This window comes from Rhinolophus sinicus, chromosome 12 (genome assembly GCF_057876585.1).
Source record: "Rhinolophus sinicus isolate RSI-liver-muscle chromosome 12, RSI-T2T, whole genome shotgun sequence".
NCBI classification, from domain to species: Eukaryota; Metazoa; Chordata; class Mammalia; order Chiroptera; family Rhinolophidae; genus Rhinolophus; species Rhinolophus sinicus.
This window is the reverse complement of record NC_142512.1, coordinates 10,722,052-10,746,261: the sequence shown is the minus strand read 5'-3', so window position 1 is coordinate 10,746,261 and position 24,210 is coordinate 10,722,052. Positions and strand designations below refer to the sequence as shown.

Genomic DNA, 24,210 nt, shown 5'->3' with positions numbered 1-24,210 from the left:
CTCTTCTGTTTCTTCTTTCAAATGAGCCTTAATCATTTTGTAAGTTCCAAAATATAAAAGATTAGGGTTTCGATTGGTGAACCTTAACACCTTCAAGTTTATTTTGAAGGAATACTCATCTTTATAAAATATGATAATTTCTGCCTACTTATACTTCAATTATATTTCTCAGAAAAGTTTATAAATATTTTTATATAGATTTTGAGTATTTTTATTGTTATCTTAAGTCTTTAGATTTTTTTGCTATTTAAGATTGTATATATATATATGTGTGTGTGTGTGTGTGTGTGTGTATACATATATATGTACACATGTGTATATATACATATATATACACACATTATATATACAGAGGGTGCCAAAAATGTATACACATTTTAAGAAAGGGAAAAACTGTTAAAATGACACTGATGGTAACCACTTTGAGCACCTATTGTAATTGTAGAAGTCAAACATGACTTGTATTCATCTTTTGTTATTGGTATATATTGAGTATTACAATTTTAACACAGTGTTTTCCTCTCTTAAAATGTGCATACTTTTTTTTGGCAGCCTCTGTATATACACACAGGTGTACAGTTTCAACGATTTTTAGTAATTTTACGAAGTGGTATAACCATCACTATAAATCAATTTCATAACAGTTTCATCCCCCTCAGTGAGATCCTTCTTGCTCATTTATAATTAATCCTCATTCCACCCCAGCCCCAGGCAACCACTACTCTAGTTTCTGTCCCTATAAATTTGATTATTCTGGACATTTCTTATAAATGGAGCCATACAATACGTGATCTCTTGTATCTGGCTTCTTTCATCTTGCATAATGTTTTTGGGGTTCATCCATGATAGAACATGTGTCAGTAGTTTTTTCCTTTTATTTCAGAATAATATCCCTTTTCATAGATATGACACATTTTGTCTAACCAGTCACCTATTGATGGACATTTAGGTTACTTCTAATTTGGGGCTATTATAAATAACGCTGCTGTGAAATCTGCATGTAAGTCTTTCTGTAGACATATGTTTTCATTTGTCTTGGGTGGGTACCTAGGAAGGGATTGCTGGGTGCTATAGCAGTTTTATGTCTAACTTTTTGAGAAACTGCCAGACTATTTTCCAAAGTGGCTGTATCATTTTGTATCCCAACTAGCAATGTAAGAGGGTTCCCATTTCTCCAAATCTTTGACAACACTTAGTATTGTCTGTCTTATTTATTATAGCTATTCTTGACAGTAGTTGTGAAGTAGTATCTTATTTGAATTTGAATTTGCACTTCCATAATAAAAATATTAAGCATCTTTTCATGTGCTCATTAGCCATTTGTATGTCTTCTTTGGCATACTCTCTGTTCATATATTTTGCCTATTGTTTAATTCGTCTGCTTTTCTTCTTATTGCGTTGTAAGAATTCTTTGTATATTCTGGATACATTGCTTTTGTGTTTGAAAACATTTTATCCCAGTATGTTGCTTATCTTTTCATTTTCTTAATGGTGTCTTTTGAAGAACAAAATTTTAAAATATTGGTGAGGTCCAATTTATCAATTTTTTTCTCTTATGGACTGTGTTTTTGGTGCTGTAGCTAAGAAATCTTTGCTTATTTTCATTATATCTTTAACTTTTTTTTCACTTGTATATGTAGGAGAAAATTGATTTTTATGAATGTATCTTCTATTCTTTTTTTAATTTTTTTTAATTGGGGAATATTGGGGAACAGTGTGTTTTTCCAGGACCCCTCAGCTGCAAGTCAAGTCGCTGTCCTTCAATCTAGTTGTGGAGGGCACAGCTCAGCTCCAAGTCCAGTTGCCGTTTTCAATCTTTGGTTGCAGGGGGTGCAGCCCACCATTCCATGTGGGAATTGAACTGGCAATCTTGTTGTTAAGAGCTCGCACTCTAACCAGTTGAGCCATCCGGCTGCCCCTCCAAAAGCTCAATGGCAGCTCATTGTCTTCAATCTAGTTGTAGCGGGCACAGCTCACTGGCCCACGTGGGAATCAAACCAGCAACTCTGTTGTTCAGAGCTCGGGCTCTAACCAACTGAGCCATCTGGCCACCCCTATATCTTCTATTCTGTTGTCTACTGCCTTGTATTAATAATTCTACGAATTTCATTCTTGACTCTCTTGGGTTTTCTAAGTCACTTCCAGAATTTCTAATCATATTTGAGACATGCACATAATATGAAGCATAATTATAACTCCTGAAGTTTAGTTACTAGGTGTGCTGTTACTTTTGTGGGAGAGATCATATGTCAGACACTACTCTCAGTTCTTTCTGTCACTTTTTAGGAAAGACATTTACTAACTAGTGTAGGAAAAAAGAAAGATGAATACTTGATGGTGAAGGATCTCATAACTGAATGGCATACGGAATAGATCCTAGAACTGGAGTATTTATGCTGAGGACAGAGAATTTTCAAAATTTAAATATTAAAATGTTTTAAAAGAGACAGATTTGTTTTAGGTAGATGCTGAGGACATTTTTCTTCTGTGAATGATATTTCTCATGTTGAGCTTGGAACCTATCAAACACCCTAGGTCTTTTTCCTGTGAGCCGCCATCTAACCATATCTCCCCTATGCAGTATATGTGCAAGTGCTTGCAAGTTTAATTTGTATTCGCCTTTCTTAAATTTCACTCTGTTGAGTCCACCCCATCATTTTCAGTTGTTTCAAATATTTAGAATTTTGGTCTATCTTCTATCTAATCAATTATTTCTTAACTCGAGTTATTGATGAAGATACTGAACATCAGGGACCTGAGTCCTGGTGATGCCGCTGAAGGCCTCCCTCCAGTTAGATATTGTTGCCTCCATGTTTATTCCTTAGTTATGATGATTGAACCATGTGGTAGGTGTAATTCTAAGAATGATCCCTAATGACCTTTTTCCTCGTATAATCTCCTCCCCTTTGAGTATGGGTGAAAACTATAAATATGCCGATATCATTCCCATGATTATGTTTTGTTTATGCCAAAAGGAAAATTATTCAGTTGGATCCAGTGTAATCATATGAGCCCTTAAAAGCAGAGCTTTCTCCTGCCTGAGGGCAGAAGGGGAGATCAGAGAGATCTGAAGCATGAGAAGAATTTGACATGCCATTGCTGATCTTGAAGACGGAGAGAAGCATATGCAAGGATGGTAGAATGGCCTCTAGGAGCTACCACGAGCCAGGAGGACCTCAGTGCTATAACTGGTAGAAACTTAATTCGGCCAAACACACAAATGAGCCTGGAAGCAGATTCTCCCCTAGAGTGTCCAGCCAACTGATACCCACCTAGACTTTGGCTTTCTGAGACCCTTAATACAGGAGCCACCTGAACATCTGACCTACAGAAGTGAGATTATAAATGAGTGTTGTTTTAAACCACTTAGTATGTGGTAATTTCTTACATAGCAGTAGAAAACAAATACATATGAACTGAGATTCCACCAACTCTAAGATTAGCCAGACCACATTTCTGGGATAGCTGTAGGCTATTCATAACTGAAATCAAGATATGGTATCTTTGATAATTTCTTTCATCTGTCAACTGAATAACTGTATCCAAAAAAAAAAAAAAGAAAAAGGAAAAGATATGCTCTCTATATTTATTATCTCAAAAAAGAATACCTTGGCGGTGAATGGGCTTTCTACTTTTCAAGGCACTTTCATATCTCTTTTCTTATCCTCATAAGAACCTGGTGGGACAAATAAGAACAAAGCCTATACAAGTCATTTGTCCAAAGGAAACAAGAGAGACTTCAGCTCGATATTAGGAAGACCTTTCAAACAATGAAAATTGGCTCAGTGTGGAAGGGGCTGCTTTCTAAAATAATAAATCATGCCTTGAGGAAGAAAAGGCTACGTGATCGTATTTGAAGGATTTAATTGGAAGGAGCATGGCATGGTTAAAGAGCCAATCCTATGAGGTCTTTTCCAATACTGAAGGTTCTGTGTTCCCAATAAGCTGCTAAACTAAATTGACCCATATCCATGATGGGGTTCGTTGGCTAGACAAGTGCTCTTCTTAAAGGATTCCTTGCCATTCTCACAGGTTGCTCTTGTTTTGAAAGCAGAAAATTTATCTAAATTCCTTTGTACAAAGAAAACACTGTGTAATGGACCTTAATAACACATTTTTTTAAAGCACCAAGTTTTAATAACTTGGGCAAGTTTCACAAACACTTTGTAGTGGAGGCAAGATTTGAACTCAGTCTGACTTGAGTCCTTACCTGAATCCACTATAGCACATTCTGCTCCCATCACTGGGAAAGAGAAGCAAATCGAAGCAGTTGGCGTGGATGCTTAAAGAGATGGACAATCTAATAAGACCACAGATGGTATCTTAGAGCAGGGGCATGTGTCCCAAAGGTTTAGGACATTCTGCTAGTTTAGTGACCTGAGCATAATGGCAACCCATCATGCAGAAGAGGGAACTACTGTGTCTTTTCTTTGTTTTTCTCATAGCCCAAGCTACAGCCCCACTGTCCCTGCCGTAGTTATTAGAACTCCTTAGACAGGCCACTTTGTTTTCCTGAACTTCAGTCTACCTATCTGTAAAATAAAGGGATTGGATTGGTTAATTTTGGAAATCCTTTCCAGCTCTAGAGAGCTCTGATTATGGGGAAAAACATATATTTTGACATTCTCTCCCCAGTGCTTCTCCTGGAGATAACCAGAAGTTCAGTAGATGCTCAAAAAGAGACTGACATCAAGTTCTGAGGATTTCTTTTGAGAGATTCTTGAGTTTTCTATGAGAATTCTATTTTTGTGAAAGTTTGTGCTTCTGGATGCCTGCAAGATTCCATAAGAACCCTGAAGTTCCAGAGAGAAGAGGCCTGGGATTGCCCTTTGGGTGGCAGAGGAGGCAGCCCTGGGCCAGAAAGGGGGTGGGGGAGAGAGCAGAGAGGAAAGTTGCCTGAGGGTCAGGATTCCACCAGTCTAGGCAGCTGCCTTTCCCATGGGAGGTTCAGGGTTGCTGGCAGGCCCCAAATAGTTCTAGAAGCCTGAGGCTGAAAGAGATGGGAGGCATAGGGGCCAATCTGGAGCCAGAACTCAGCCCAGAAGGGCAGATACAGTGAAGGCTGCACAGAGGACTCTGCGGGGATCTAACCATGAATGTCTGAGAGAGGAGAGAAGCATTGCCAAATGGTTACAATGACTGAGCAAGGTGAGAGGAGACCCAGCTTTCCGTCTTAACCCTGACTCACCTCACCTTGTGGCCTGGCCCACCTGGCGGATCAACAACTCGAATGTGAGCTTAGCCCAGGGGGAAAGGTGAGCCTAGACAACCAGGGGTTAAAGACAGCCCAGGACCCCTCATCAGCTGAGTCAACAGTCCATTACACAGGAAAACTCCAGGTGGGATAATAAGTCTGCACACTTCTCCTCTCTGCCTGGGGAACTGCCTTCCTGGGTCTCACTTTTAAAGGATGAAGCGAAGCTCGCACTTACTGAAAGAGAATTCGGGGACTCACTTTAAGTCTTTTCAAAACCATTTTGGTTCCAGTGGAGATCCAGACACCATCTGGCATGAAAGGCGTTAACTCAGAGTTTCTGGTTAAGTCCAGATATCAAATTCAAAAACAGAGAATTCATTTCAGAGACCCCCACAGATGGCCCCTTCCTGACCAGCCTGCAGGTTGGGAGCCTTTCTGTTGATTTGCTAAGTATTAAAACGTTAGGCCAATGGCCCATTTCTAGTGGCTTTAATAAGGTGTAATTTACATACCTTAAAGTTCATCCATTACAATGTGATGATTTTTAGTAAATTCATAGGGTTGTGCAACCATTGCCACAGTCTAGGTTTAGAACATTGTGATCACGCCATTTGCAGTCAGTCCCCCCTCCCGCCCCACTTCCCGGGCAGCCACTGTCTCTGTGTTTCTCTGGACATTTCACAAATGAAATGGTACAATATGGAATCTTTGGTATCTGACTTCTTTCTCCATGAAACATCACCATGATGTTTTTGAGGTTCATTCGTGATGCAAAATGTATCAGTACTTCACTTCTTTATATTGCTAACTAGTATTCCATTTCGTGGCTACGTCTCATGCTGTTTATCCATTCACTATTGATGGCTATCTGGGTTGTTTCCAGTTCTTAGTGTTATAAATATTGCTGCTATGAACATTCCTGCCTAAGTCTGTCTGTGTGAACATAAATTCTTATTTCCTTTGGTTAAATTCCTAGGACAATTGTTGAATAATATGGTAATCTTTACTTTTTAACATTTTCACTGTGATGTTCGTCTATAGTCAAATGATATTTCCATGACGCTGACTGCGGCATTCAACTTTACCCCACGAGCTCAGTGTTCCAGAAAGGAAGTTTAGGAAAGCAGATGTACATTTTTCTATAAATTCTGTGTTTTTCAAGAATGATTAACAGTAGGAAATTTTTATATTTTAAAGTAATCATTTATTTTACCAAAATGTAGCACATTAATGGTATTTACTTATATATACTGTAATTATTTTCTGTGGACTTTTGACACATTTTAGAGAACAAACTTGAAATCAATTAATGCAATGAAAAGGTTAAGAAAGTACCAAACTGTCTTCCAATGTAGCTGTACCATTTTACATTCCCACCAGCAATGTATGAGGTTTCCAATCTTTCCATATCCTCACCAACATTTGTTATTGTCTGTCTTTTTTATTATAGCCATTAGGTGTGTTGCAATACCTCATTGTGGATTTAATTTGCATTTCCTTAATGACCAATGATTTTGAGCATCTTTTCTATGTGCTTATTATATAAGATGTGTATTATATAAATATGTACTACATATGTGTATGTGTATATGTATATATATATATATATATATATATATATACACATATACACACACACACACACAGTTGGAAGTTAAGTGGAGTAGGAACTCAGCTGAGGTACATCTGCTCACTTACCCCAGTGTTGAGGGGTCCAGGAATATTTAGTGGGTGAAGTAATGACACATACGAGCCCCAAGGGGTTAGTAGCCATCAGCCAGGCAAAGCTTGAAGAGGAACATAATCCAGGTAGACTGGGTGTGTTGGGGGCTGGATGTGGGAAGGAGAGAGGGACAAGCACAGCCCTAGTAAATCTGGGTGTCTTAGTCCGTTCAGGCTGCTACAACAAAATACCATAGATGGGGTAGCTTATAAACAACAGAAATTTACTTCTGAAGGCTGGGAAGTCCAACATCAAGGTACCAGCATGCTCAGGTTCTTGCGAGGGCCCTTTTTCTGCTCACAGATGGTGCCTTCTCACTGTGTCGTCACACGGTGGTAGGGGCGAGGCATCCCTCTGGAGCCTTTGTAGTGAGGCACTCATCCCATTCATGAGGGCTCTACCTTCACGACTTAATCACCTCCCAAAGGCCGTACCTCCTGATGCCGTAGTCTTTGGGGGTTAGAATTTTACCTTATGAATTTTGGGGGGCACACAAACATTCAGAGCACAGCACTGGACAAGTGAAAATAGCGCTTCATGAATGGACTTTAAAGTATGGGGGCTGGGGAAGGGGAGCACTGAGAAATGACCAAGAAAAGTAGGGAGGAGCAAGATCAGGAACAGGCTAGCAGAGAGCCACCGATGCCCTTCAGGGAGGGGGCATCCTGATCAGATGATTCTTTACAAAGTCCTCCCACAGCACTGTGGGGAATACATGGGAGTGGGGGGCTCTAGGATTTCCTTTCTAGAAGCAGTTTCAGGCCTCCAGTGGGCCTTCCCGCTTTCTGTCACTAGGACCTAGCAGGGCCAGAGCTGTTCACGGGCCACCTGTGGCACTGACAATGACCTATGCCCTCCTGTGTTCCACAGGTGCTACATCACCCTCACCCAGTCTCTGCACCTGACCATGAGTGGGGCTCCAGCGGGACCTGCAGGCACAGGCAAGACAGAGACCACCAAGGACCTGGGCCGAGCGCTCGGCATCATGGTCTACGTGTTTAACTGCTCAGAGCAGATGGACTACAAGGTACAGGCCCAGCTCGGGGAGGGATTAGGAACCGGGGGGGGGGGGGGGGACCAGGGTTCCCCACGCCACCCTGACCCAGCTCAGAGGCTCAGACAAGGAGATCCTCACTCCCCCTTCACAGGAGACATCGGGGCCCTTGACCCCTGAAACTTGTCAACCTCCTTGTAAACCTCAGCACCACAGAATCTGCTTCCACTGGTGAGATCTGCAACTATAGATGGGTTACTTCCGTTTTGGGGTCTTCTTTTCATCATCTGTAAAATGAAGAAGCTGAACATATATCCAAAGCCCTAAATTCCCTATTTGACCTAGAACCAGAGAAAGGCTCATAGAAAGGCTAATATAAAGGTTTCACATAAAAATCATATTTCAGCTCTTCTGTAAAAAAATGGTCATTTTACCCAGAATACCCACAAGGACAAAATATTCTACGAAGACAGGTGTGACTTCTGAAGACAGACTAGATTAACCCTTACTTCTAACAAGAGACGCCCACAAAAGATAAGTGCGGGGCTAATGTTCTTCATTTAGGCAGTCGTCACTTTTACATTTTTAATGTATTCGAGGTTTTGTGTCATAAAGAAAAGCAAAAGAAGCAAAAGACCCACTAGGTCACTTTTAGCTAGCAGCATTCTACTCACAGCTAGACCTTAGATAGATTCTTTAAAAAAAAAAAAAAAAAAAAAAAAAAGTGTCATGACAGATTGCCTCACTGTCTCATTCTTTTTATTTTGTTTTACTGTATATATTTTGACAAACTGCCTTAAGTCCCTGTTGAGAACAGGATAGCATGTAAATAAATTTAGAGTAGAAAAATATAAAACAAATGCATTAGGATAGATTAAATATTTATGTGTGTAAATCATGTGATAAATTGATTGCAAAATAATTTTAAAATAATCTTACACATTTATTCAATGAACTGTTACTCTGCCATAGAAAAAGAATGAAATCTTACCATTTGTGACAACATGGATGGACCTAGAGGATATTATGCTAAGTGAAATAAGTCAGACTGAGAAAGACAAATACCGTATGATCTCACTTATATGTGGAATCTAAAGAACAGAATAAATGAACAAGCAAATCAGAAACAGTCTCAGAGATACAGAGAACAAACTGATGGTTGCTAGATGTGAGGGAGTTGAGGGATGGGTGAGAAAGATGAAGGGATAAGGAAGTACAAATTGGTACTCACAAAACAGTCACGGGGATGTGGAATACAGTACGGGGAATAAAATCAATAATGTTGTAAAGACTGTAGGGTGTCAGATGAGTACTGGAGTTATCGGGGGACCACTTCGTAGATTATATAAATGCCGAACCACTGCGCTGTGCACTTAAAACTATCATAAAATAACATTGAATGCCAACTGTAATTTATATATATTACATATTATATATAGTCACAGGATGTAAAGTACAATATAGGGAATATAGTCAATGGTATTATAATAGCTATATACGGAGTCAGATGGGTAATAGACTTGTTGGGGTTATCACTTTGTGAGGGATGTAAATGTAATCATTATATTGTTTTGTACACCTGAAACTAATAAAAAATAAACTTAAAAAAGATTAAAAAAAATTTTAAATAAATAAAAATAATTTTAGAGTTTGCAAGGTAACACTTGAACTTACCATGTTAAGAACACTTTAAATGAGATTCACCTCTTGTAACTTTAATAATTTCTCTTAGATATAAAATTTTGCTGTGCAGAGAATTGCAGAATCCTGTGGCACCATTTTTTTTTTCTCATAACAAGCAAACAAAAGGAGGATTCAGACCCCAAATGACTGTTCTCCCTATAGTCTACATGCTCTAAATTTTAACTTGGTTGCTTTTATTGATAAACACATTAAGATAATACTTCTCTGTAGATTGGGCTGGAAGAAGAAAGTTTTTTTTCCTGTTTCAAGAAGTAAACAAACTTAGCCTGAAAGACTATTTTCAGTTTCTAGATTCTTCTGTAGTTGAGCAATGGCAGCATTGCTGAAATAAGTACAGTCTCCCAAGAGGTACATTCTGGAGGACATACTCGTTTAGATATAGAAGACCTGGCATATTGACTGAAGAAAATCAGCCAGTTTCTTCATGGTCATGCCTAGCACAGTGGACAAGCAGATGAATTGGCCTCAGGGCCAGGGGTCACTGAGGCCATTTTACGCAATCATGTCAAAACTTACAACTGAATCCTGACCCCATCAATTCCTCTCAGAGTACAGAGTGAGAGGGGGAAGTCTGTCTTTAGTTTGTTTGAACAGTGAGCGAAGCTTTGGTCATGAGTCCAGGCTAGATGCAGAGCAGAATTTCCATCAATAGGTATGGCCGTAGTGAAGCACGCCAAAAGGAAGGGGATCCCTTCCTAGACATCAAACATCCTTTGTAACCAAACAACATCGCTAAGCTGTTCGTAAACCTCCTCTTCCCGTTGTTGTCCAGCTATTCAGAATTATTTTGATCACAAAGTACTCTCCAGCAATCAAGTTAATTTGAGTATCACCATTGCTCAGCATGTGTTGGCAGCATGGGAGGATACCAAAAATAGAGATAGATAGATAGATAGATAGATAGATAGATAGATAGATAGATAGATAGATAGACAGATAGACAGATAGACAGACAAATAGATAGATGGGTTGGATATAACCCAGTCCATTTGGAGAGACAAGAAAGAGACATGAAATAATTAGGGGACATGCCAGACAGCGTTACACTGAGTGCTAATGTTCTAACAACTTTGAGCCCTGGAATACAGTAGAGGGAAAGCCACAGAGAGAGCTGGTCAGGAAAGGCATTGTGGAGGGTGTGAGACCTGAGGATGTTTAAGGTTTGGGTGAGTGCCAAACAGGGCATGTGACGTTTTAATACAGCCAAACCCATTAAAATGTGAGCTTTAAAGACATGACCAGGTTCTCTATGCAGTTGCTGCCCTTCCCCTGCCCCTCGTTCTGATTTCACCTCTGAACTTACCTCACAGGGCTTGGCAGGACAAGGAGAGGAGTGGAGTGAGGGTCAGGAAGAACTGTCATGCACCTCACCAGGCATCATTCTCATGTGTCATTCTTGACACTTCCAGCAACATATTCTGTTTCTGTACCTCGAGAGAACACGCTAGAAGTAAACACGGAACACTGGCTGAGCACATTAGAGTGGATTGGGGAACAGGAGGAAATAAGAGATGGGGTTGAATAAGGATGGGGAGGGATACAAAGGCACTTGAGAGAATCTGACCTGGAAGTCGTGGGCTACAGAAAGACTGCAAGTTTCAGAACAGAAGTAGGAGCATGATGAAAACATAGTATTTAAGGACGGCTCCTTGGAGACAGGGAGACTGGAAGGAAAGAAAACTTTTGGTGAGAGCATTGCAGTCATTCAAACTAGAGAGAGTGAGGAGCCAGATGATGGGGTAGGAAAATGGAAAAGAAAGGACAGCCTTAAAAAATTAAATAACCTAGTAAACACGGGGAGGGGTGGGAGGTGAAACAGAGGGAGGAGTTTTTGGGCTATAGTCAAGGATGCTCACAATCTTTTTTGTCACAGGAATTCTATTAGGAGGCGTCGGGTAATGGGGTAGACACAGAACAGTGTGAAGATTTCAGGAAAAGGCAAAGTTATTGCTTTATTAGTGCTGGTTGGAAAAACCTATAAAACTAGCCACTTTCTCTGGAAATGGCTACAGTTTTAGTGCTAACGTCTTCTTTATATTATAGCAGCAATACTTTCCTTGTACCTCATTTCCTTGACCTCATTTTGGAGAGGCTATTGCTGAAACATTAAATGGTTTTGAATCTGAACGTATCTGGATCTTTTCTGACCTTTCTGTAGCATCAACCCTATCTATAAAACACTCACTCCTTGAAACCCTAGTCTCTTGGTTTCTGAAACATACTTCCACAATTCTCCTAGCTTTCTGATCTGGCCTTCTCAATTTCATTTTCTGATCCTCTTTTCATGATTTCATGTTTTACCTGGGTACTGACGATGCCCAAATCCATCTGCCAGATTTACTCAGGGTCTAGTCCTCTCTTTACCTGGGCAGTGGAGGTCTCCATTTGGATGCCCTTCTCTCGTATTTGGTTGACACTCTTCTCAGGCCATTCCTACTAACTCCCATCTTCCTTCTGGCCAGATTCCTACTGCCATTAATATGATAATCTTATTTTTCTCGGTGGTCCAGTGTGGCAAGCTTGAGACATCCTAATTGTGTCATGTCTTTCGTTTCATAGTTCCAATCAGTCACAAATGTTGATTCTTCCCTCAGCAGGCCTCTTGCTTCCAGGTTTTCAACCCTATTCGTATTGCCCTTATCCTAGCCCAGTAACTCACCATTTTATAGCAAGGTAAGACCACAGCCTAGCTAGTCATTGTACTGTTGTGGTGGGGTCAAAAGTAGGACAAAATAGAGTCCTGCGGTTCTGCTCAGAACCTCAGGGGGTAAAGTGTGGGGGTGACAAGTCCCCTACCAATGAAAATGCTATTTTTCCTATTTTGTGTATTGGATTTCTGTTTGATGAAGGGGATCCACACCTTTAAAAAGCTTTTAAAACCACTGTTAATGTGGGAAAGCATAGATTTTGATTCCTGAACTTCCACTTAACTATATATTTGTGACATTGGACAGGTTGCTATTATTATCTCAAATATAATAATAGATATTACTCTCTCTCTCTCTCTCTCTCTCTCTCTCTCTCTCTCTCTATATATATATATATATATATATATATATATATATATATATATATATATATATAAAATACAATAATATAATATATATCTCAAATATTTAATAATATATATGTATCTGTATCCTCAGAATATAATAGTTGTAATATCTAGCTGTAGTATTGTTTTGAGTACACAAACACAGTGCCTGGAACTCAGAGAGACTCTCTGTGACCTCTCAATCTGAAATAACCACATCACTCACATTTGAAGACTCCAGTGGGACACTACTAGCTGACAGTTTGTTATTTTTGCGTCATTAGCTGTTTTCCCCAGTAGAATGTAAATCCCAAGAAAATAGGGGCTTTGTCTCCCTTTTTCACTGCTGATTCCTCACGACCTAGGACAATTCCTGACACATAGTCATGCTCAATAAGTATTTGCTGAATGAATAGAGGAATCATTTAATTCAAGGGGCTTAATAAAAGGAGGGGTTTATTCTTCCCTCCCTTTTCAAAGTCTGCCCCTCAGCCAACTTAGCTTCTGTAATGTTAGACTGGTTCACCTAAGATGTTGATTTCGTCATGTTTTTCTCTGTTTCAAACCTCCAAAGATCCCTTATAATAATTCAGGGTTTTTCATAACCATGAGCTCCTTTAGTAATTCAACTTTCCAGCCAAAAGGCACCTTTATTTTTCTCTGGAAACATCTTGGTTTTGCTCATCCTTTGTCCATAATCTTTCCTCCTCCTAGAAAGCTCTTTCGTTCTGCCTACACAGATAGTATTATGCTAGTCAGCCCGCATTCCCAATATATGTTCTGTGAGACATCAGTATCCCATATCTTCTGATTTCTGTTCTTGTGTTCTTTCCCCTACACTAATATTTGCCAGAATGCATCTGAGAAAACCAGGGGTTGCATGAGGGGAAAAAAAATTGTAGCCATATAACAAAGTTGAATTAATTAATTTTGTAGGACTTCTCAGGCCCTTAAAATGTTATAAATTAGCAAAAGTAGGTTATACCAATGTGTTTCCCAAGTTTGCTTGACCAAAAAGCCTTGTCTTCAAGGAGTATCTTCTAGATTTGGCATTCTGTAGAAAGTGCTGTTGTAATACTATGTGAAACTCACCTCTTTGGCCAAACTGATCATTCTAGAGCATTTTGATCCACTCCTCTATGAACTCCAGAATATCTGTGGTCTATACTATCCTTTGGAACCACTGCTCACATAGCACTTTACCTATTTTATTTGCATACGTTGTCTCCAAACCCAACTAGAAGTTCTTAGAGGGACTGAGCCCCCTGTGTCTAGTCCAGGAGCTATGCCCAAAGCTGGTACGTGGGACTTTTCTACAATTTGCATTTGCCAACACTTTAATGATGTGTCCTTGCCAATGACCTTGAGAGTGTCTCCCAGTAACCTCTCTCTTTATATTGCTCCATGGTTTACTAGTTCACATTTAATGCCCAGAATGGTTTTTATTTTTAGGACAGATACGGCATCTTTCCTCTGAAGTTCTTTCCTTACTCTCATTTGAAAGACTTACCTGTAGTTTACTTTCTATAGATGTTATCACGTCCCACCTCCCCCCCACCCCCCCATTTCTAGATTTCTGTCACTCTGGGAAACCTGGGTATTTGGGCATGGATTTAAAGATACAGACATAAACTTTTTCATCAGTGCATGCAAAAGGTTGAGTGGGAGGCTTTTTGTCAGTATGGTGCAAGAAAAGTAATATTTTATTCATTTCCTGGGATTTTGAAAGCTACAGAATCAACAGTAATGCAAGCCTGATGACATTTTGAAGAGATTTTGTTCTAAGTGTCTTGAAAAGGTTCTGTTTGATCCTGTGACTTACATTGGCACCCATAGCCATCAAAAATTTAATTGTTCTTGAAATTTTAATACAAGTTTCTAACTAGTGGTCTTTAGAAGTCTGGAAGTACCTATAATAAAGAGGATGGAAAATGACTTAGGTGTGTATTGATAAGCTTGATATTGATAGTAATTTAATCTTTGTACATTTTATTTCAGTCTTGCGGCAACATCTACAAAGGCCTCGCTCAGACTGGTGCCTGGGGCTGTTTTGATGAGTTTAATCGAATCTCCGTGGAGGTCCTGTCAGTGGTGGCCGTACAGGTAGGGGGGCCAGAAGTTGGTGGGAGCCCTGTGGTCCTCACGCCAAGCACTGCGGAAGTCTGTCATAGCCTCTTGTTTTCAGCCTCTCTTCATCTCCTTCCCTGTCTCCCTGCAGCCTTGCATTTCATGCCCCTTCCTCCGCTCTGTAAAATCAGGCCTGAGTGCAGAACAGCTCCATACCAATGTGGACCCGTTCACTGGCTGTGGGACTCCATTTCTCCTCTGTAAATGGGGAATAAAGAACAGCCTTCTCACCTGCTTCATAGGCGTGAGGAAGGATCAAGCAAGATGGCGGCTCCCACTGCTTGGAAAGACGTGGGGAATTGTCAGACTGGGGCATAAAACTCAGCTCTGCCACTTCCAAGCTGCGAGTCTGGGCGAGTTGCTGTGCTTCTCAGCCAGTTCACGTAATTATATATAAAGTGAGGATTACAGTGTGAATGTTGTTGAATGAAGGAAGTCATTTTGGGGTCAGGTTTTATGTGAACATGCCACTTGCCGTTCAAGTCCTGCAGAACGTGCTTAGTGAACTTTGTGCTCAAGAGTAGGGTGAAGGGTCCCCAAGTGAATAGGACATGACCCCCAAGTGCATGTCTTTAGTGTTCTAGACATGACTTGAGTTCTGACATGGAGTATGGGATAAGACTGCTAGACAGGTTGTCTTGAAAACAAGCCTTAGAAGGAGGGAGAAGATTTAAACTGGGGTAAGGATCCCCAAGACAATGGGAGCAGCAGAAGAGTGGGGGACGGAAAAGTTAAAAAAAAAAGAAAAAGTCTGTTCTGTACCCGATACTTCTCATATATCATCTCTTATACCTTGTATCCTCCATCTCTTAGAGCCCCACAACAGCTATCCCCCATATGTATTTATCTGTGTGTGTGTGTAGGATTTGAATCCAGCTCCCCCGCCCATGCTGACCGGGTGCAGGGCTGGGCACAGAGCTGGTGTACAGGAGATAAAACGCTAGAGAGGAAAATAAGGCTAGAGAGGCAGGTTTGAACCAAATAGTAGACAGACTAAAATGCCATGATGTGCATTATGCCTCCTTCAGTGGGAAACGGAACCCCTGGAGATTTCTGAAAGGGAACTCACCCCTCTACTTGGCAGCGGTTTCAAGGAGGGGCTGGGCAGCAGAAGAATCAGCCGCTATAGTCAAGTCAGAGCTCTCTCATGGGGTCCTGATTATAGCTGCAAAGGCCTAAATGGGATCCAACCTCCCGCAAAAGCCCCAATCACCACAGAGAAGCATATCCTTTACCAGCACCTGTTCCCATGTTCCTCCCTGTAAGCTGAGTCTCCCCATTTCCCGCTAGGGGAAGCTTGTGTTTCATACCCCCCCACCCTCTCCGCCATCAACAAGACAAATGTCAGGGTACCGTATAATGACAAAAGCTGTGGTGAAGTCTTGGGACAATTGCATGTCTGGTGCTTCTAGTTTGTGCCCGCACACCATGCAGTTAAAAAGACTTAAATTTTCCTCTTGTCGTTAGCTTTTATTTCTAAAACAATATGTATGCAGTATGAAAAAGAAAACTGCACTCTTTGGTCCCTATGGGACTTCTGTTTAATTTTTTCAAGTCCAGATAAAGAATAAGGAAAAAGTTTAGCTTAACTGACATTTTTCTTAGGCAAGTGTGCAGGGTTGAAGGAAAGGGCAGCAAAAGGGGTGGGGGGAGGAGCTGCAGAAAGAAGGCTGTCATGGTGGGGGGAGGGGAGGCAGTCAAGGCAGCATCCTCCCCCTCCAACTGGCTTGTCTGCCCTGTTGGGAGCCAGTCTCTACCCACATACCCCCCACATGCTGGCACCCCTCCTGCCCAGGCATGCTGTACCTGCCACAGGTAGGCTGGTATAGAAGCAACCACAGGCTGAACAGTGGTAGAATTTATACCATTAGCCAATCCTATGGCCCACTCTCACCTCCAGCTGCCACTGGGAGCCATAGGTGGTTCAGGGGCTCTGCAGGGTCCCTTCACTTCCTCACCCCTAAAGTGGTCAGTCTTACCATCTCTTGCATTTGACAGCCAGTTGGTGTTCCCACTCACTGACTCTTGTCCAGACTTTTTCTTGGTGAAGCTCCTGGAAGGTACAAAAATGTGGGGCTCTTCTCCTGTTCCCAGTGGTTTTATGGTTTTACCCTTCCTTAGGTCTGTTTGGTTCATTAGGAGTTCGTAGAGGAAGGATGTCAAATAGCTGCCTGAACATTCTCTTGGACTGAAAACCCTTGCCTAGCTTGGTTCAGAAGAGCTGATTGTATGCATTTCAGTGCTTTCATGTCAGTAGCTTGAAACTATGGTGGGGGTGTTTCCACTATGGAAACTGGCAAATTCTACAAATCAGTTGTTAAACATTTACCATCATACTTATTCCTTCCAAGAATGTGAGGTCAGTGTTGCCAGATCTTTTAAACTTTAAAGAGAAGCTCAATGTCCATATTTTTATTTTTCACATTTTCTGGATTTCAATAAGTTCGCAACTCATTCAGTCAAAAAAAAAAAAAAAAAAAAAAAATACCCTGAGCCAGACAAACAAAACACATTGGTTGCCTGTATTCACCTCTGCATGGTCACTTCATCAAAAACAACAACAACAACAACAACAAAACACTTAAAACCAGGAATGACACCCCTGTAAGGTCTTTTTGAATTTGGGGTATAATCCCTTTTGGAGTATAAGATGTAGAATAAAACAAGTAGAATAAACCTTTCCCAGAGTACTAATTCTAGGCCTAGAATGGTTCTGAAAATCAGGACATAAATGTAGACTTTTCACGGCTGCCGGTATTGGGGTTGATAACCCATAATTATACCATGTACCTGGGGTTTTTCTCCTTACTTCTTCCGCTGCAGATGTTTCGCAGCTGATGTCTTCCTCCATCTTTTTTATTCCTTGCCCACTTTCCTGTTATTTTTACCCACCTTTCTGTGTACTTCTTTCATCTTGCTTTTATGATTTTCTTTGCCCTGTCTTCTGCCTGCTAGCCACAGATATCAGAGGGCATTTCTTGTTCTCACCAGCCAGGTTGCACTGCTCTGACTGGCCTCACTTAAATCCAGCATGATTCATCATAAACAGTTATACCTGTGGTGTCCCAGTGTAGCACTCAGAGCTGGAAGAAGGGGATGTGCCAAATGGCTGTCTCAGTGTGTCTCCCCAAGGAGCCCAGGGAAAGGGCAGGTGGTGAGAGTCAGACCAGGATCAGCATAGAGCTCGTCTTGAGCTCCAGACATTGTGTAAGCAAGTTTTGCATATAATTGGGATTTGAAAATAAGCAGGTTATTGTAGAGTGAGGTTAGCCAGGCAAGGAAGTGGGGAAGTAGTTACGTATGTAGGCTTTGACACTACACCATCAGTGTTCAGTTTTGGCTCTGCCACTTACTAGCTGCGCCACCTTAGGCAAGTTAATTTTTCAAGTTCCACATCTGTAAAGGGGGTTAATAATTGTACATACTTGATGCAGTTGTAATAATTATTAAATTAGTTAATATGTGTAAAGCACTTAAAAGAAAGCCCTGCAAATAGTAGGTACTCAATAAATGTTTGTCTCTGTGATGATGATGATGATGATGATGATGATGGTGATGGTGATGGTGGTGATGGTGGTGATGGTGATGGTGGTGATGGTTGTGATGGTGATGGTGGCAATGGTGGCGATGGTGATGGTGGTGATGGTGATGGTGGTGATGGTGGTGATGGTGATGGTGGCAATGGTGGTGATGGTGATGGTGGTGATGGTGATGGTGACGATGGTGATGGTGATGATGATGGTGATGGTGATGATGGATAATGGTGATGATGGTAGAGATAATGATGGTGGCATTAATGATGATGGTGGTGGTTATGGTGGTGATGGTGATGATGATGATGATGGCTGTGATGATGTTAGTGGTGATGATGATTGTTATCATTATTACCTGAACATTGTAGTTAATTGGTTGAAGAGAAGTAGAAGGCTGGGACCATACGGCAGGGTGGGATGGTCCACACCCTGGTCTCACCAGTTTTCTCTACACCTGTACCCAGCCTCGGCTATCTTACCAAACTTAACAGTGTCCTAACCAATGAGGCAATGCCCAACAATCATTGTCCCTAATGGATAATAGACACTGTGAATTTGCCTTATTTTGAAACTGTCCAACACAAGGTCAGTAATGGGTTCTCCAAGATCAGTTACCTTTTGCTTCTAGAATTAAATGAAATAAGTTCAACCTGGAATTACATGATACTTGCACACTCCAGTCTAGGAACACACCCATAGGAGACACTCTCAAGAAAATGGTCTGACAGCAGCCTGGGAAACATCTGAGCTTGTAGCATTTAAAATCATATACCATCCAAGGAGAAAATTGCACTTATTATTCACACAGTAATCCAGGCTGGCATATCCATCCAGAAGCCGTACCAGCTGTGACACTTTGTCTCTTGCCCTCCCTCTCCTCCTCTCTGCTCCTTGCCCATCTGTGCTCATCTTCCCAGTAACTTCTACAAAAGTGAGTATGCTTCAGTGTCCTTGAACGTGGATATTTTCATGTCTCTGTCAAATTGGTCAAGCAGAATTGCATATCCAATTAGGAAAAAGTATGGCAATTCCAAGAGCAATTACTCAGCTATTTTTAAAACATATATGATACTACAATACTTAACTTTTTTACAAAATTTTGCCATTACTGTTGCAATCAGCTTGCTAGGCCTTGGGTTATCTGGGCCTGGGGACATGCGCCACCAGGGCACGCTCCACCTTCCTGTACCTGCAGCCCCTTATCCCCCTCCATGTTCTCTGGCCAGGCATTCCTGCCACTTCCCTTCCTTCTGAGGCTGGAAGGAGCTAGAAGCAGCAGATTAGTTAGCAAAGACTTTGGATCCCATCATACAGGGTTCCAAGTATTCAAGGTGCCAAACAAATGCTAGAGTCTCAGAATCAAGGGAGCTTCCCATGCCGCACCCTTCACAGAAGAGCTTAAGGTCTAGGGTGAAAACACAGAAATATAAAATGATGTAAAAAGCGATGAGTGGGTTACACTCCCTGAAGGCAACAGATGCCAATCTGGCGTTGCAGAGAGATGTGTGGCATGAGCCAGGCAGGATTTTAATAACACATGGCATTTTGGAGCAGCTGGAAAAGAGAATGACCACAGGGCACCACAGATTGGGCCACTTCCCTAGCATGAATGGGACAAGGTGGAGGGGTGTGGAGAAAAAGCTGAGAAGAGGATTCATGTGGCAGAGCTAGCTGGTGACCCCCTTAAAATATGTTCCCTGCAGAGAGCTGTATGACTAATTTTTTTTTTAGTGCATCTGATGCAGGGCTCTAGCCTGGGTGGGAGGATATAGGAATGGAACCCTACAGTTCACCAATTTCTAGTCTTTGAAGGAAAAGATATCTTTCCTAAGGTATCAAATCAAGTCCCCATTGTCAGATGAGCACACATGGCGTGTGCAGGTAACAGGACTGATCATTGAAATCAGGGCTGGCCTTGCAATATAGAGAATTAAAACCTATACATATATCGCGCCAGATGGGCACTGGACTTAGCAGGGACACCCCTTCGTAGACTGTGTAGATGCCTGACGACTGCACTGTACATCTGCAACTGAAGTTGAATAATATTGAATGTCAACTATAATTGCATAGAGAGAGTGTCACGCGATGTGGAGTACAGCATAGGGAATAGAATCAATGGAATTGTAACAGCTGTATGTGATGTCAGGGGTAGTAGATTGGGGGGTAGGTTATCACTTTGTGAGGGGTGTACATGTCTAACTAGTACATTGTTTTGTGCACCTGAAACTAATTTTTAAAAACCCTATACATAGATGTAAAATATAAGACAGTTCCATTAGAAAGATGCAGTTCAAGGCCGTAGAGGCTGGAAAGAGAAAGTGAATCCATCTGGTTGGGACCATGGTGGGTCATGAAACTGGTGTGGAAGAGTGTGTGTTCCAGTGGCAAGGACACTTAACGGGCCACCAGGTGTCCTGAGAGTGCCCATCTGTGTCAGCCTCACCTGGGAACCTGTTAGAAATGCACACTCTCACTCTCACAAATGCACAGGTGAGAAACACTTCCCTGTTAGAAATGCACACTCTCAGACCCCCTGCAGATCTGCTGAAACACGAGCTGCATTTTCACAAGATCCCAGTGATTCATACACATAATAAAGTCGGAAATGTGCTGCTCTGGAGCAGTAACTCCAGTCCTGGCTGCACGTTAAAGCCCTGGGCAAGTCTGAAAATCAGTAATGCACAAAGCAGTCTCCACCTCCTAAGATGCTGATCTTATTGGTCTGGGGCAGGACCTGGGCATTGAGTTTTATAAATAAGTAGATGCTAGATAGATGGGTAGATAGATAGGTAAATGGACAGACAGATAGATAGGACCTTCCCACATGGCTCTCATGTTCTGCAAACTTTGAGAACCAGAGCTGAGAGGGACACTGTCAAGTAAGGAAAACATCTTGAGGACTGTGGAACTTGGGTTCACATCAAGACCAGCCTGGCTGGTCCAGGTGAGTCGGCTGCAGTGTGAAGTTCTCTCCAGCACAGGTGGGCAGAAGGGAATGGAGGACCCAGGCTCATCTGAGAAAGGGAGGGGGTCAGTCTGCAGCTATGGATAGGGACACCTGGGCAACAGCAGGTCTGAGTAGAAACCTAAGAATTGACTGGACTGCTATGTTTCTTGAACTTGAACTTATATGAGAATCCCCTGAAGGGCTTGTTAACGCAAGCCTTGTTGGATACCACCCCCAGAATTTCTGATTTGGTCAATGTGGGTGGGGCTAGGGATTTCCATGGGAATTCGGGGGGACCCAGGGACACAAGGTGTGGAATGAGGGACAAGTCACATCTGCTTGGCCTCAGTTCCTCACTGGTAGAATGTGTGGTCCAGGGACACAAGGTGTGGAATGAGGGACAAGTCACATCTGCTTGGCCTCAGTTCCTCACTGGTAGAATGTGTGGTCCAGATCATAGTTTCTCACCCTTTGCACTATGAGCGTCTTGGGCCTGATCACTCCTTGTTGTGAGGAGCTGCCCTGTGCGTTGTAGGCTGGTCAGCAGCATCCCTGGCCTCTACGCGCGAGCTGCCAGCAGCGACCTCCCACTAGGTGTGTCACCAAAAATATCTTGGCACATGGCCTATTATCCCCTCGCGAGGACGGGCAGAATCAGCCCGTTGAGAACACCAGTTTCTCCCCAGGTTTCCATTTTTGTATGTTTTGTTTCATGGGGGCCAAAAGCACCTTTTCTTATTTTGTGGACACTTATGCCTCTAAACTCTAACTTAATTATTTTCAGAGCATCACAAATAACTCCAGAAATGTGTATATTTGATGAGGAGCTGGCACCTCCTGGTAGAAGGCGGTTTGGGGAAGAGACTAGAGGTGTGTGCTTTGGCACCAGATGGCCTGGTTTTTCACTCAGGTTGCCCACTTAGCAACTGTTAGACATCTGGCAAATGTCTTTTTTTTCCTTTCAACTTTTTATTTTGAACAAATTGTAGAATTAGAGAAAAGTTGCAAAAACACGTAGTACAGAGAGTTCCCACATAGCCTTCCCTTGGCCTCCCCTATGTCAACACCTCATATGACTATAGTACAGTTTCCTACCTGCCTTCTGCTTTGGTTGCCTCGTCTATAAGATGAAGACTTACCCACCTCATACAGCTGTTGAGAGGACGAAGCGGGATAATTCATGTAAAATACCCAGAATAGCATCTGGTACATATCGAGTGCTCAGTAAATGTCAGTTATTATTTTGTTGTTATTCCCTGTGGCTTTAAAATCTCCGAAAATGATGAGTCTTTGGTGGAGAAACAGATCCCCAGCAGTGAGGAGTATGCCTGGAAGCCTTAGATATTGGCCTGTGCCTACCCGTGTGTGCACCTCCACCTGGCCGGGCTCGCAGTGCAATGCACATGATCCCGTCCCCCTGCTTCTCCCCTCGCATCCTGAAGGACCTCTGGACTTGATCAAGGCCTGCTGGATCCTGACCTTTACCTGGCAATGCCTTGTTCCGTGGACCTCAGCTGCTGTGAAGGCAGTGAGGACATGCTAGCAGAGGTCTCCTGTCCTACAGGAGCCAGGTGACAGAACCTGTCACTGGCACTGATGCTCCACCATTAACTGCATCCTCAGTCTGTTCCACATGCTCCTTCAAGGACTCCCTGAGAACAGACCCAAAAGCACAGATGCCTCCAATCCTACAGTGCATCATCATTCTCTCTGAGCAGGAGGTGTCTGGGCCTCAGTGTTGCTGGAGGGAATGCTGAGTTAGAGTGAACCGCACAAAAGGCCCTGGGCTCTCGCTTTTGCCTCCACCCAGAGGTACCAGAGCAACTTGTAAATGGTAATCATGCTCACCTCTCCGCTCCATAACAAGGTGAGCACTCAGTATAATTTACAGGTGGGAGGACTGAGCCTGAAGGCGCAAACCAGCCTTTATTTAGCACCCCCATAGCTTGCACGCTGGTGAGAGGCTCCGTGGCAGAGCTGAGCTTTAAGCACCCCAGGAACCAGCAGAGCGTAATCTGTTTGGCCAGCGTGCTGGGTGCTGAGGCTGCCTCTGCCAGAACGGCATTGATATTCTACACTAGAAAAGACATTTCGGTCTCAAACTAATTGCTGCCAGCTCAGATGCGCTCAGTCATTAGAGCTTCACTTTGGGAAAGGAGCTGAATCTTAATTGTAAAACTGTCACAGGTTCTGGCAAACACCACCCTTCCAGGCTCTGGAGAGTCTTGCCCAGTGTGAGAAGGCCCAGGTTCTCTCTCTCTCTCTCTCTCTCTCTCTCTCTCTCTCTCTCTCACACACACACACACACACACACACACACACACCTGCCGCCAAAGCTCCACTGAACGTTTGGCTATTCGAAACACTCTGAACATAGCTGACGGGCTTGGGGCTCATTCAAAAAAACCTTAGTCTGTCCCCATCTTTCAGGTGTTGCTTTCAAGAGCCCTGGGAGGCTGAAAATACTCAGAGACATTCCGGGGCCCTGCTGAACAAGTGCGCCCCTTTTGTTGCTGGTCATTTTAGTACATGGTTGTTTTTTGTTTGTTTGTTTTTGTTGTTTTTTTTTCAAAGCACCAGGTGTGAAAATAAATGGGTGAATTTTATTTCTGTCCCTTCCCGCCTATGACTAGTAAGAGTGATCTAGAATGGAGATCTGACCAGGTCAAGCTTCAGTTTAAATACCCTGTGGCTCCAGACCACATTTAAGAAAAAGCCTAATCTCTTCAAGGTTCTAACAGTCCTCAGGAATTTGGCTGCAGCCTACGTTTGCCACTGTGGCTCTTGCTACTTTTCACCATACAGGACACTCCATCCATACAGGGGTCCCCTGGACTTAACACAGTCTGTTCTGGAAACGTCGACCGGTGAGTGGCTGAGAGGAGTTAAACGGAGATGGGGACCACAGCTGCCGTGACGATGGGCACAGAACAATTTCCATGTCAGCT

The 24,210-nt window shown here is 42.4% G+C and overlaps 1 protein-coding gene across 3 annotated transcripts in view; it reads left to right on the top strand.

Annotated features, from left to right (window-relative positions):
* Window positions 1–24,210, top strand: part of DNAH9 (dynein axonemal heavy chain 9) — a 316,438-nt gene that overhangs the window by 112,963 nt on the left and 179,265 nt on the right. For all 3 annotated transcript variants that reach the window (XM_088801911.1, XM_088801910.1, XM_088801912.1), the window contains exons 27-28: window positions 7,791–7,947; window positions 14,651–14,755. In XM_088801911.1, coding sequence (XP_088658037.1) covers window positions 7,791–7,947; window positions 14,651–14,755 — 262 coding nt within the window. The remainder of the gene's footprint in view (window positions 1–7,790; window positions 7,948–14,650; window positions 14,756–24,210) is intronic.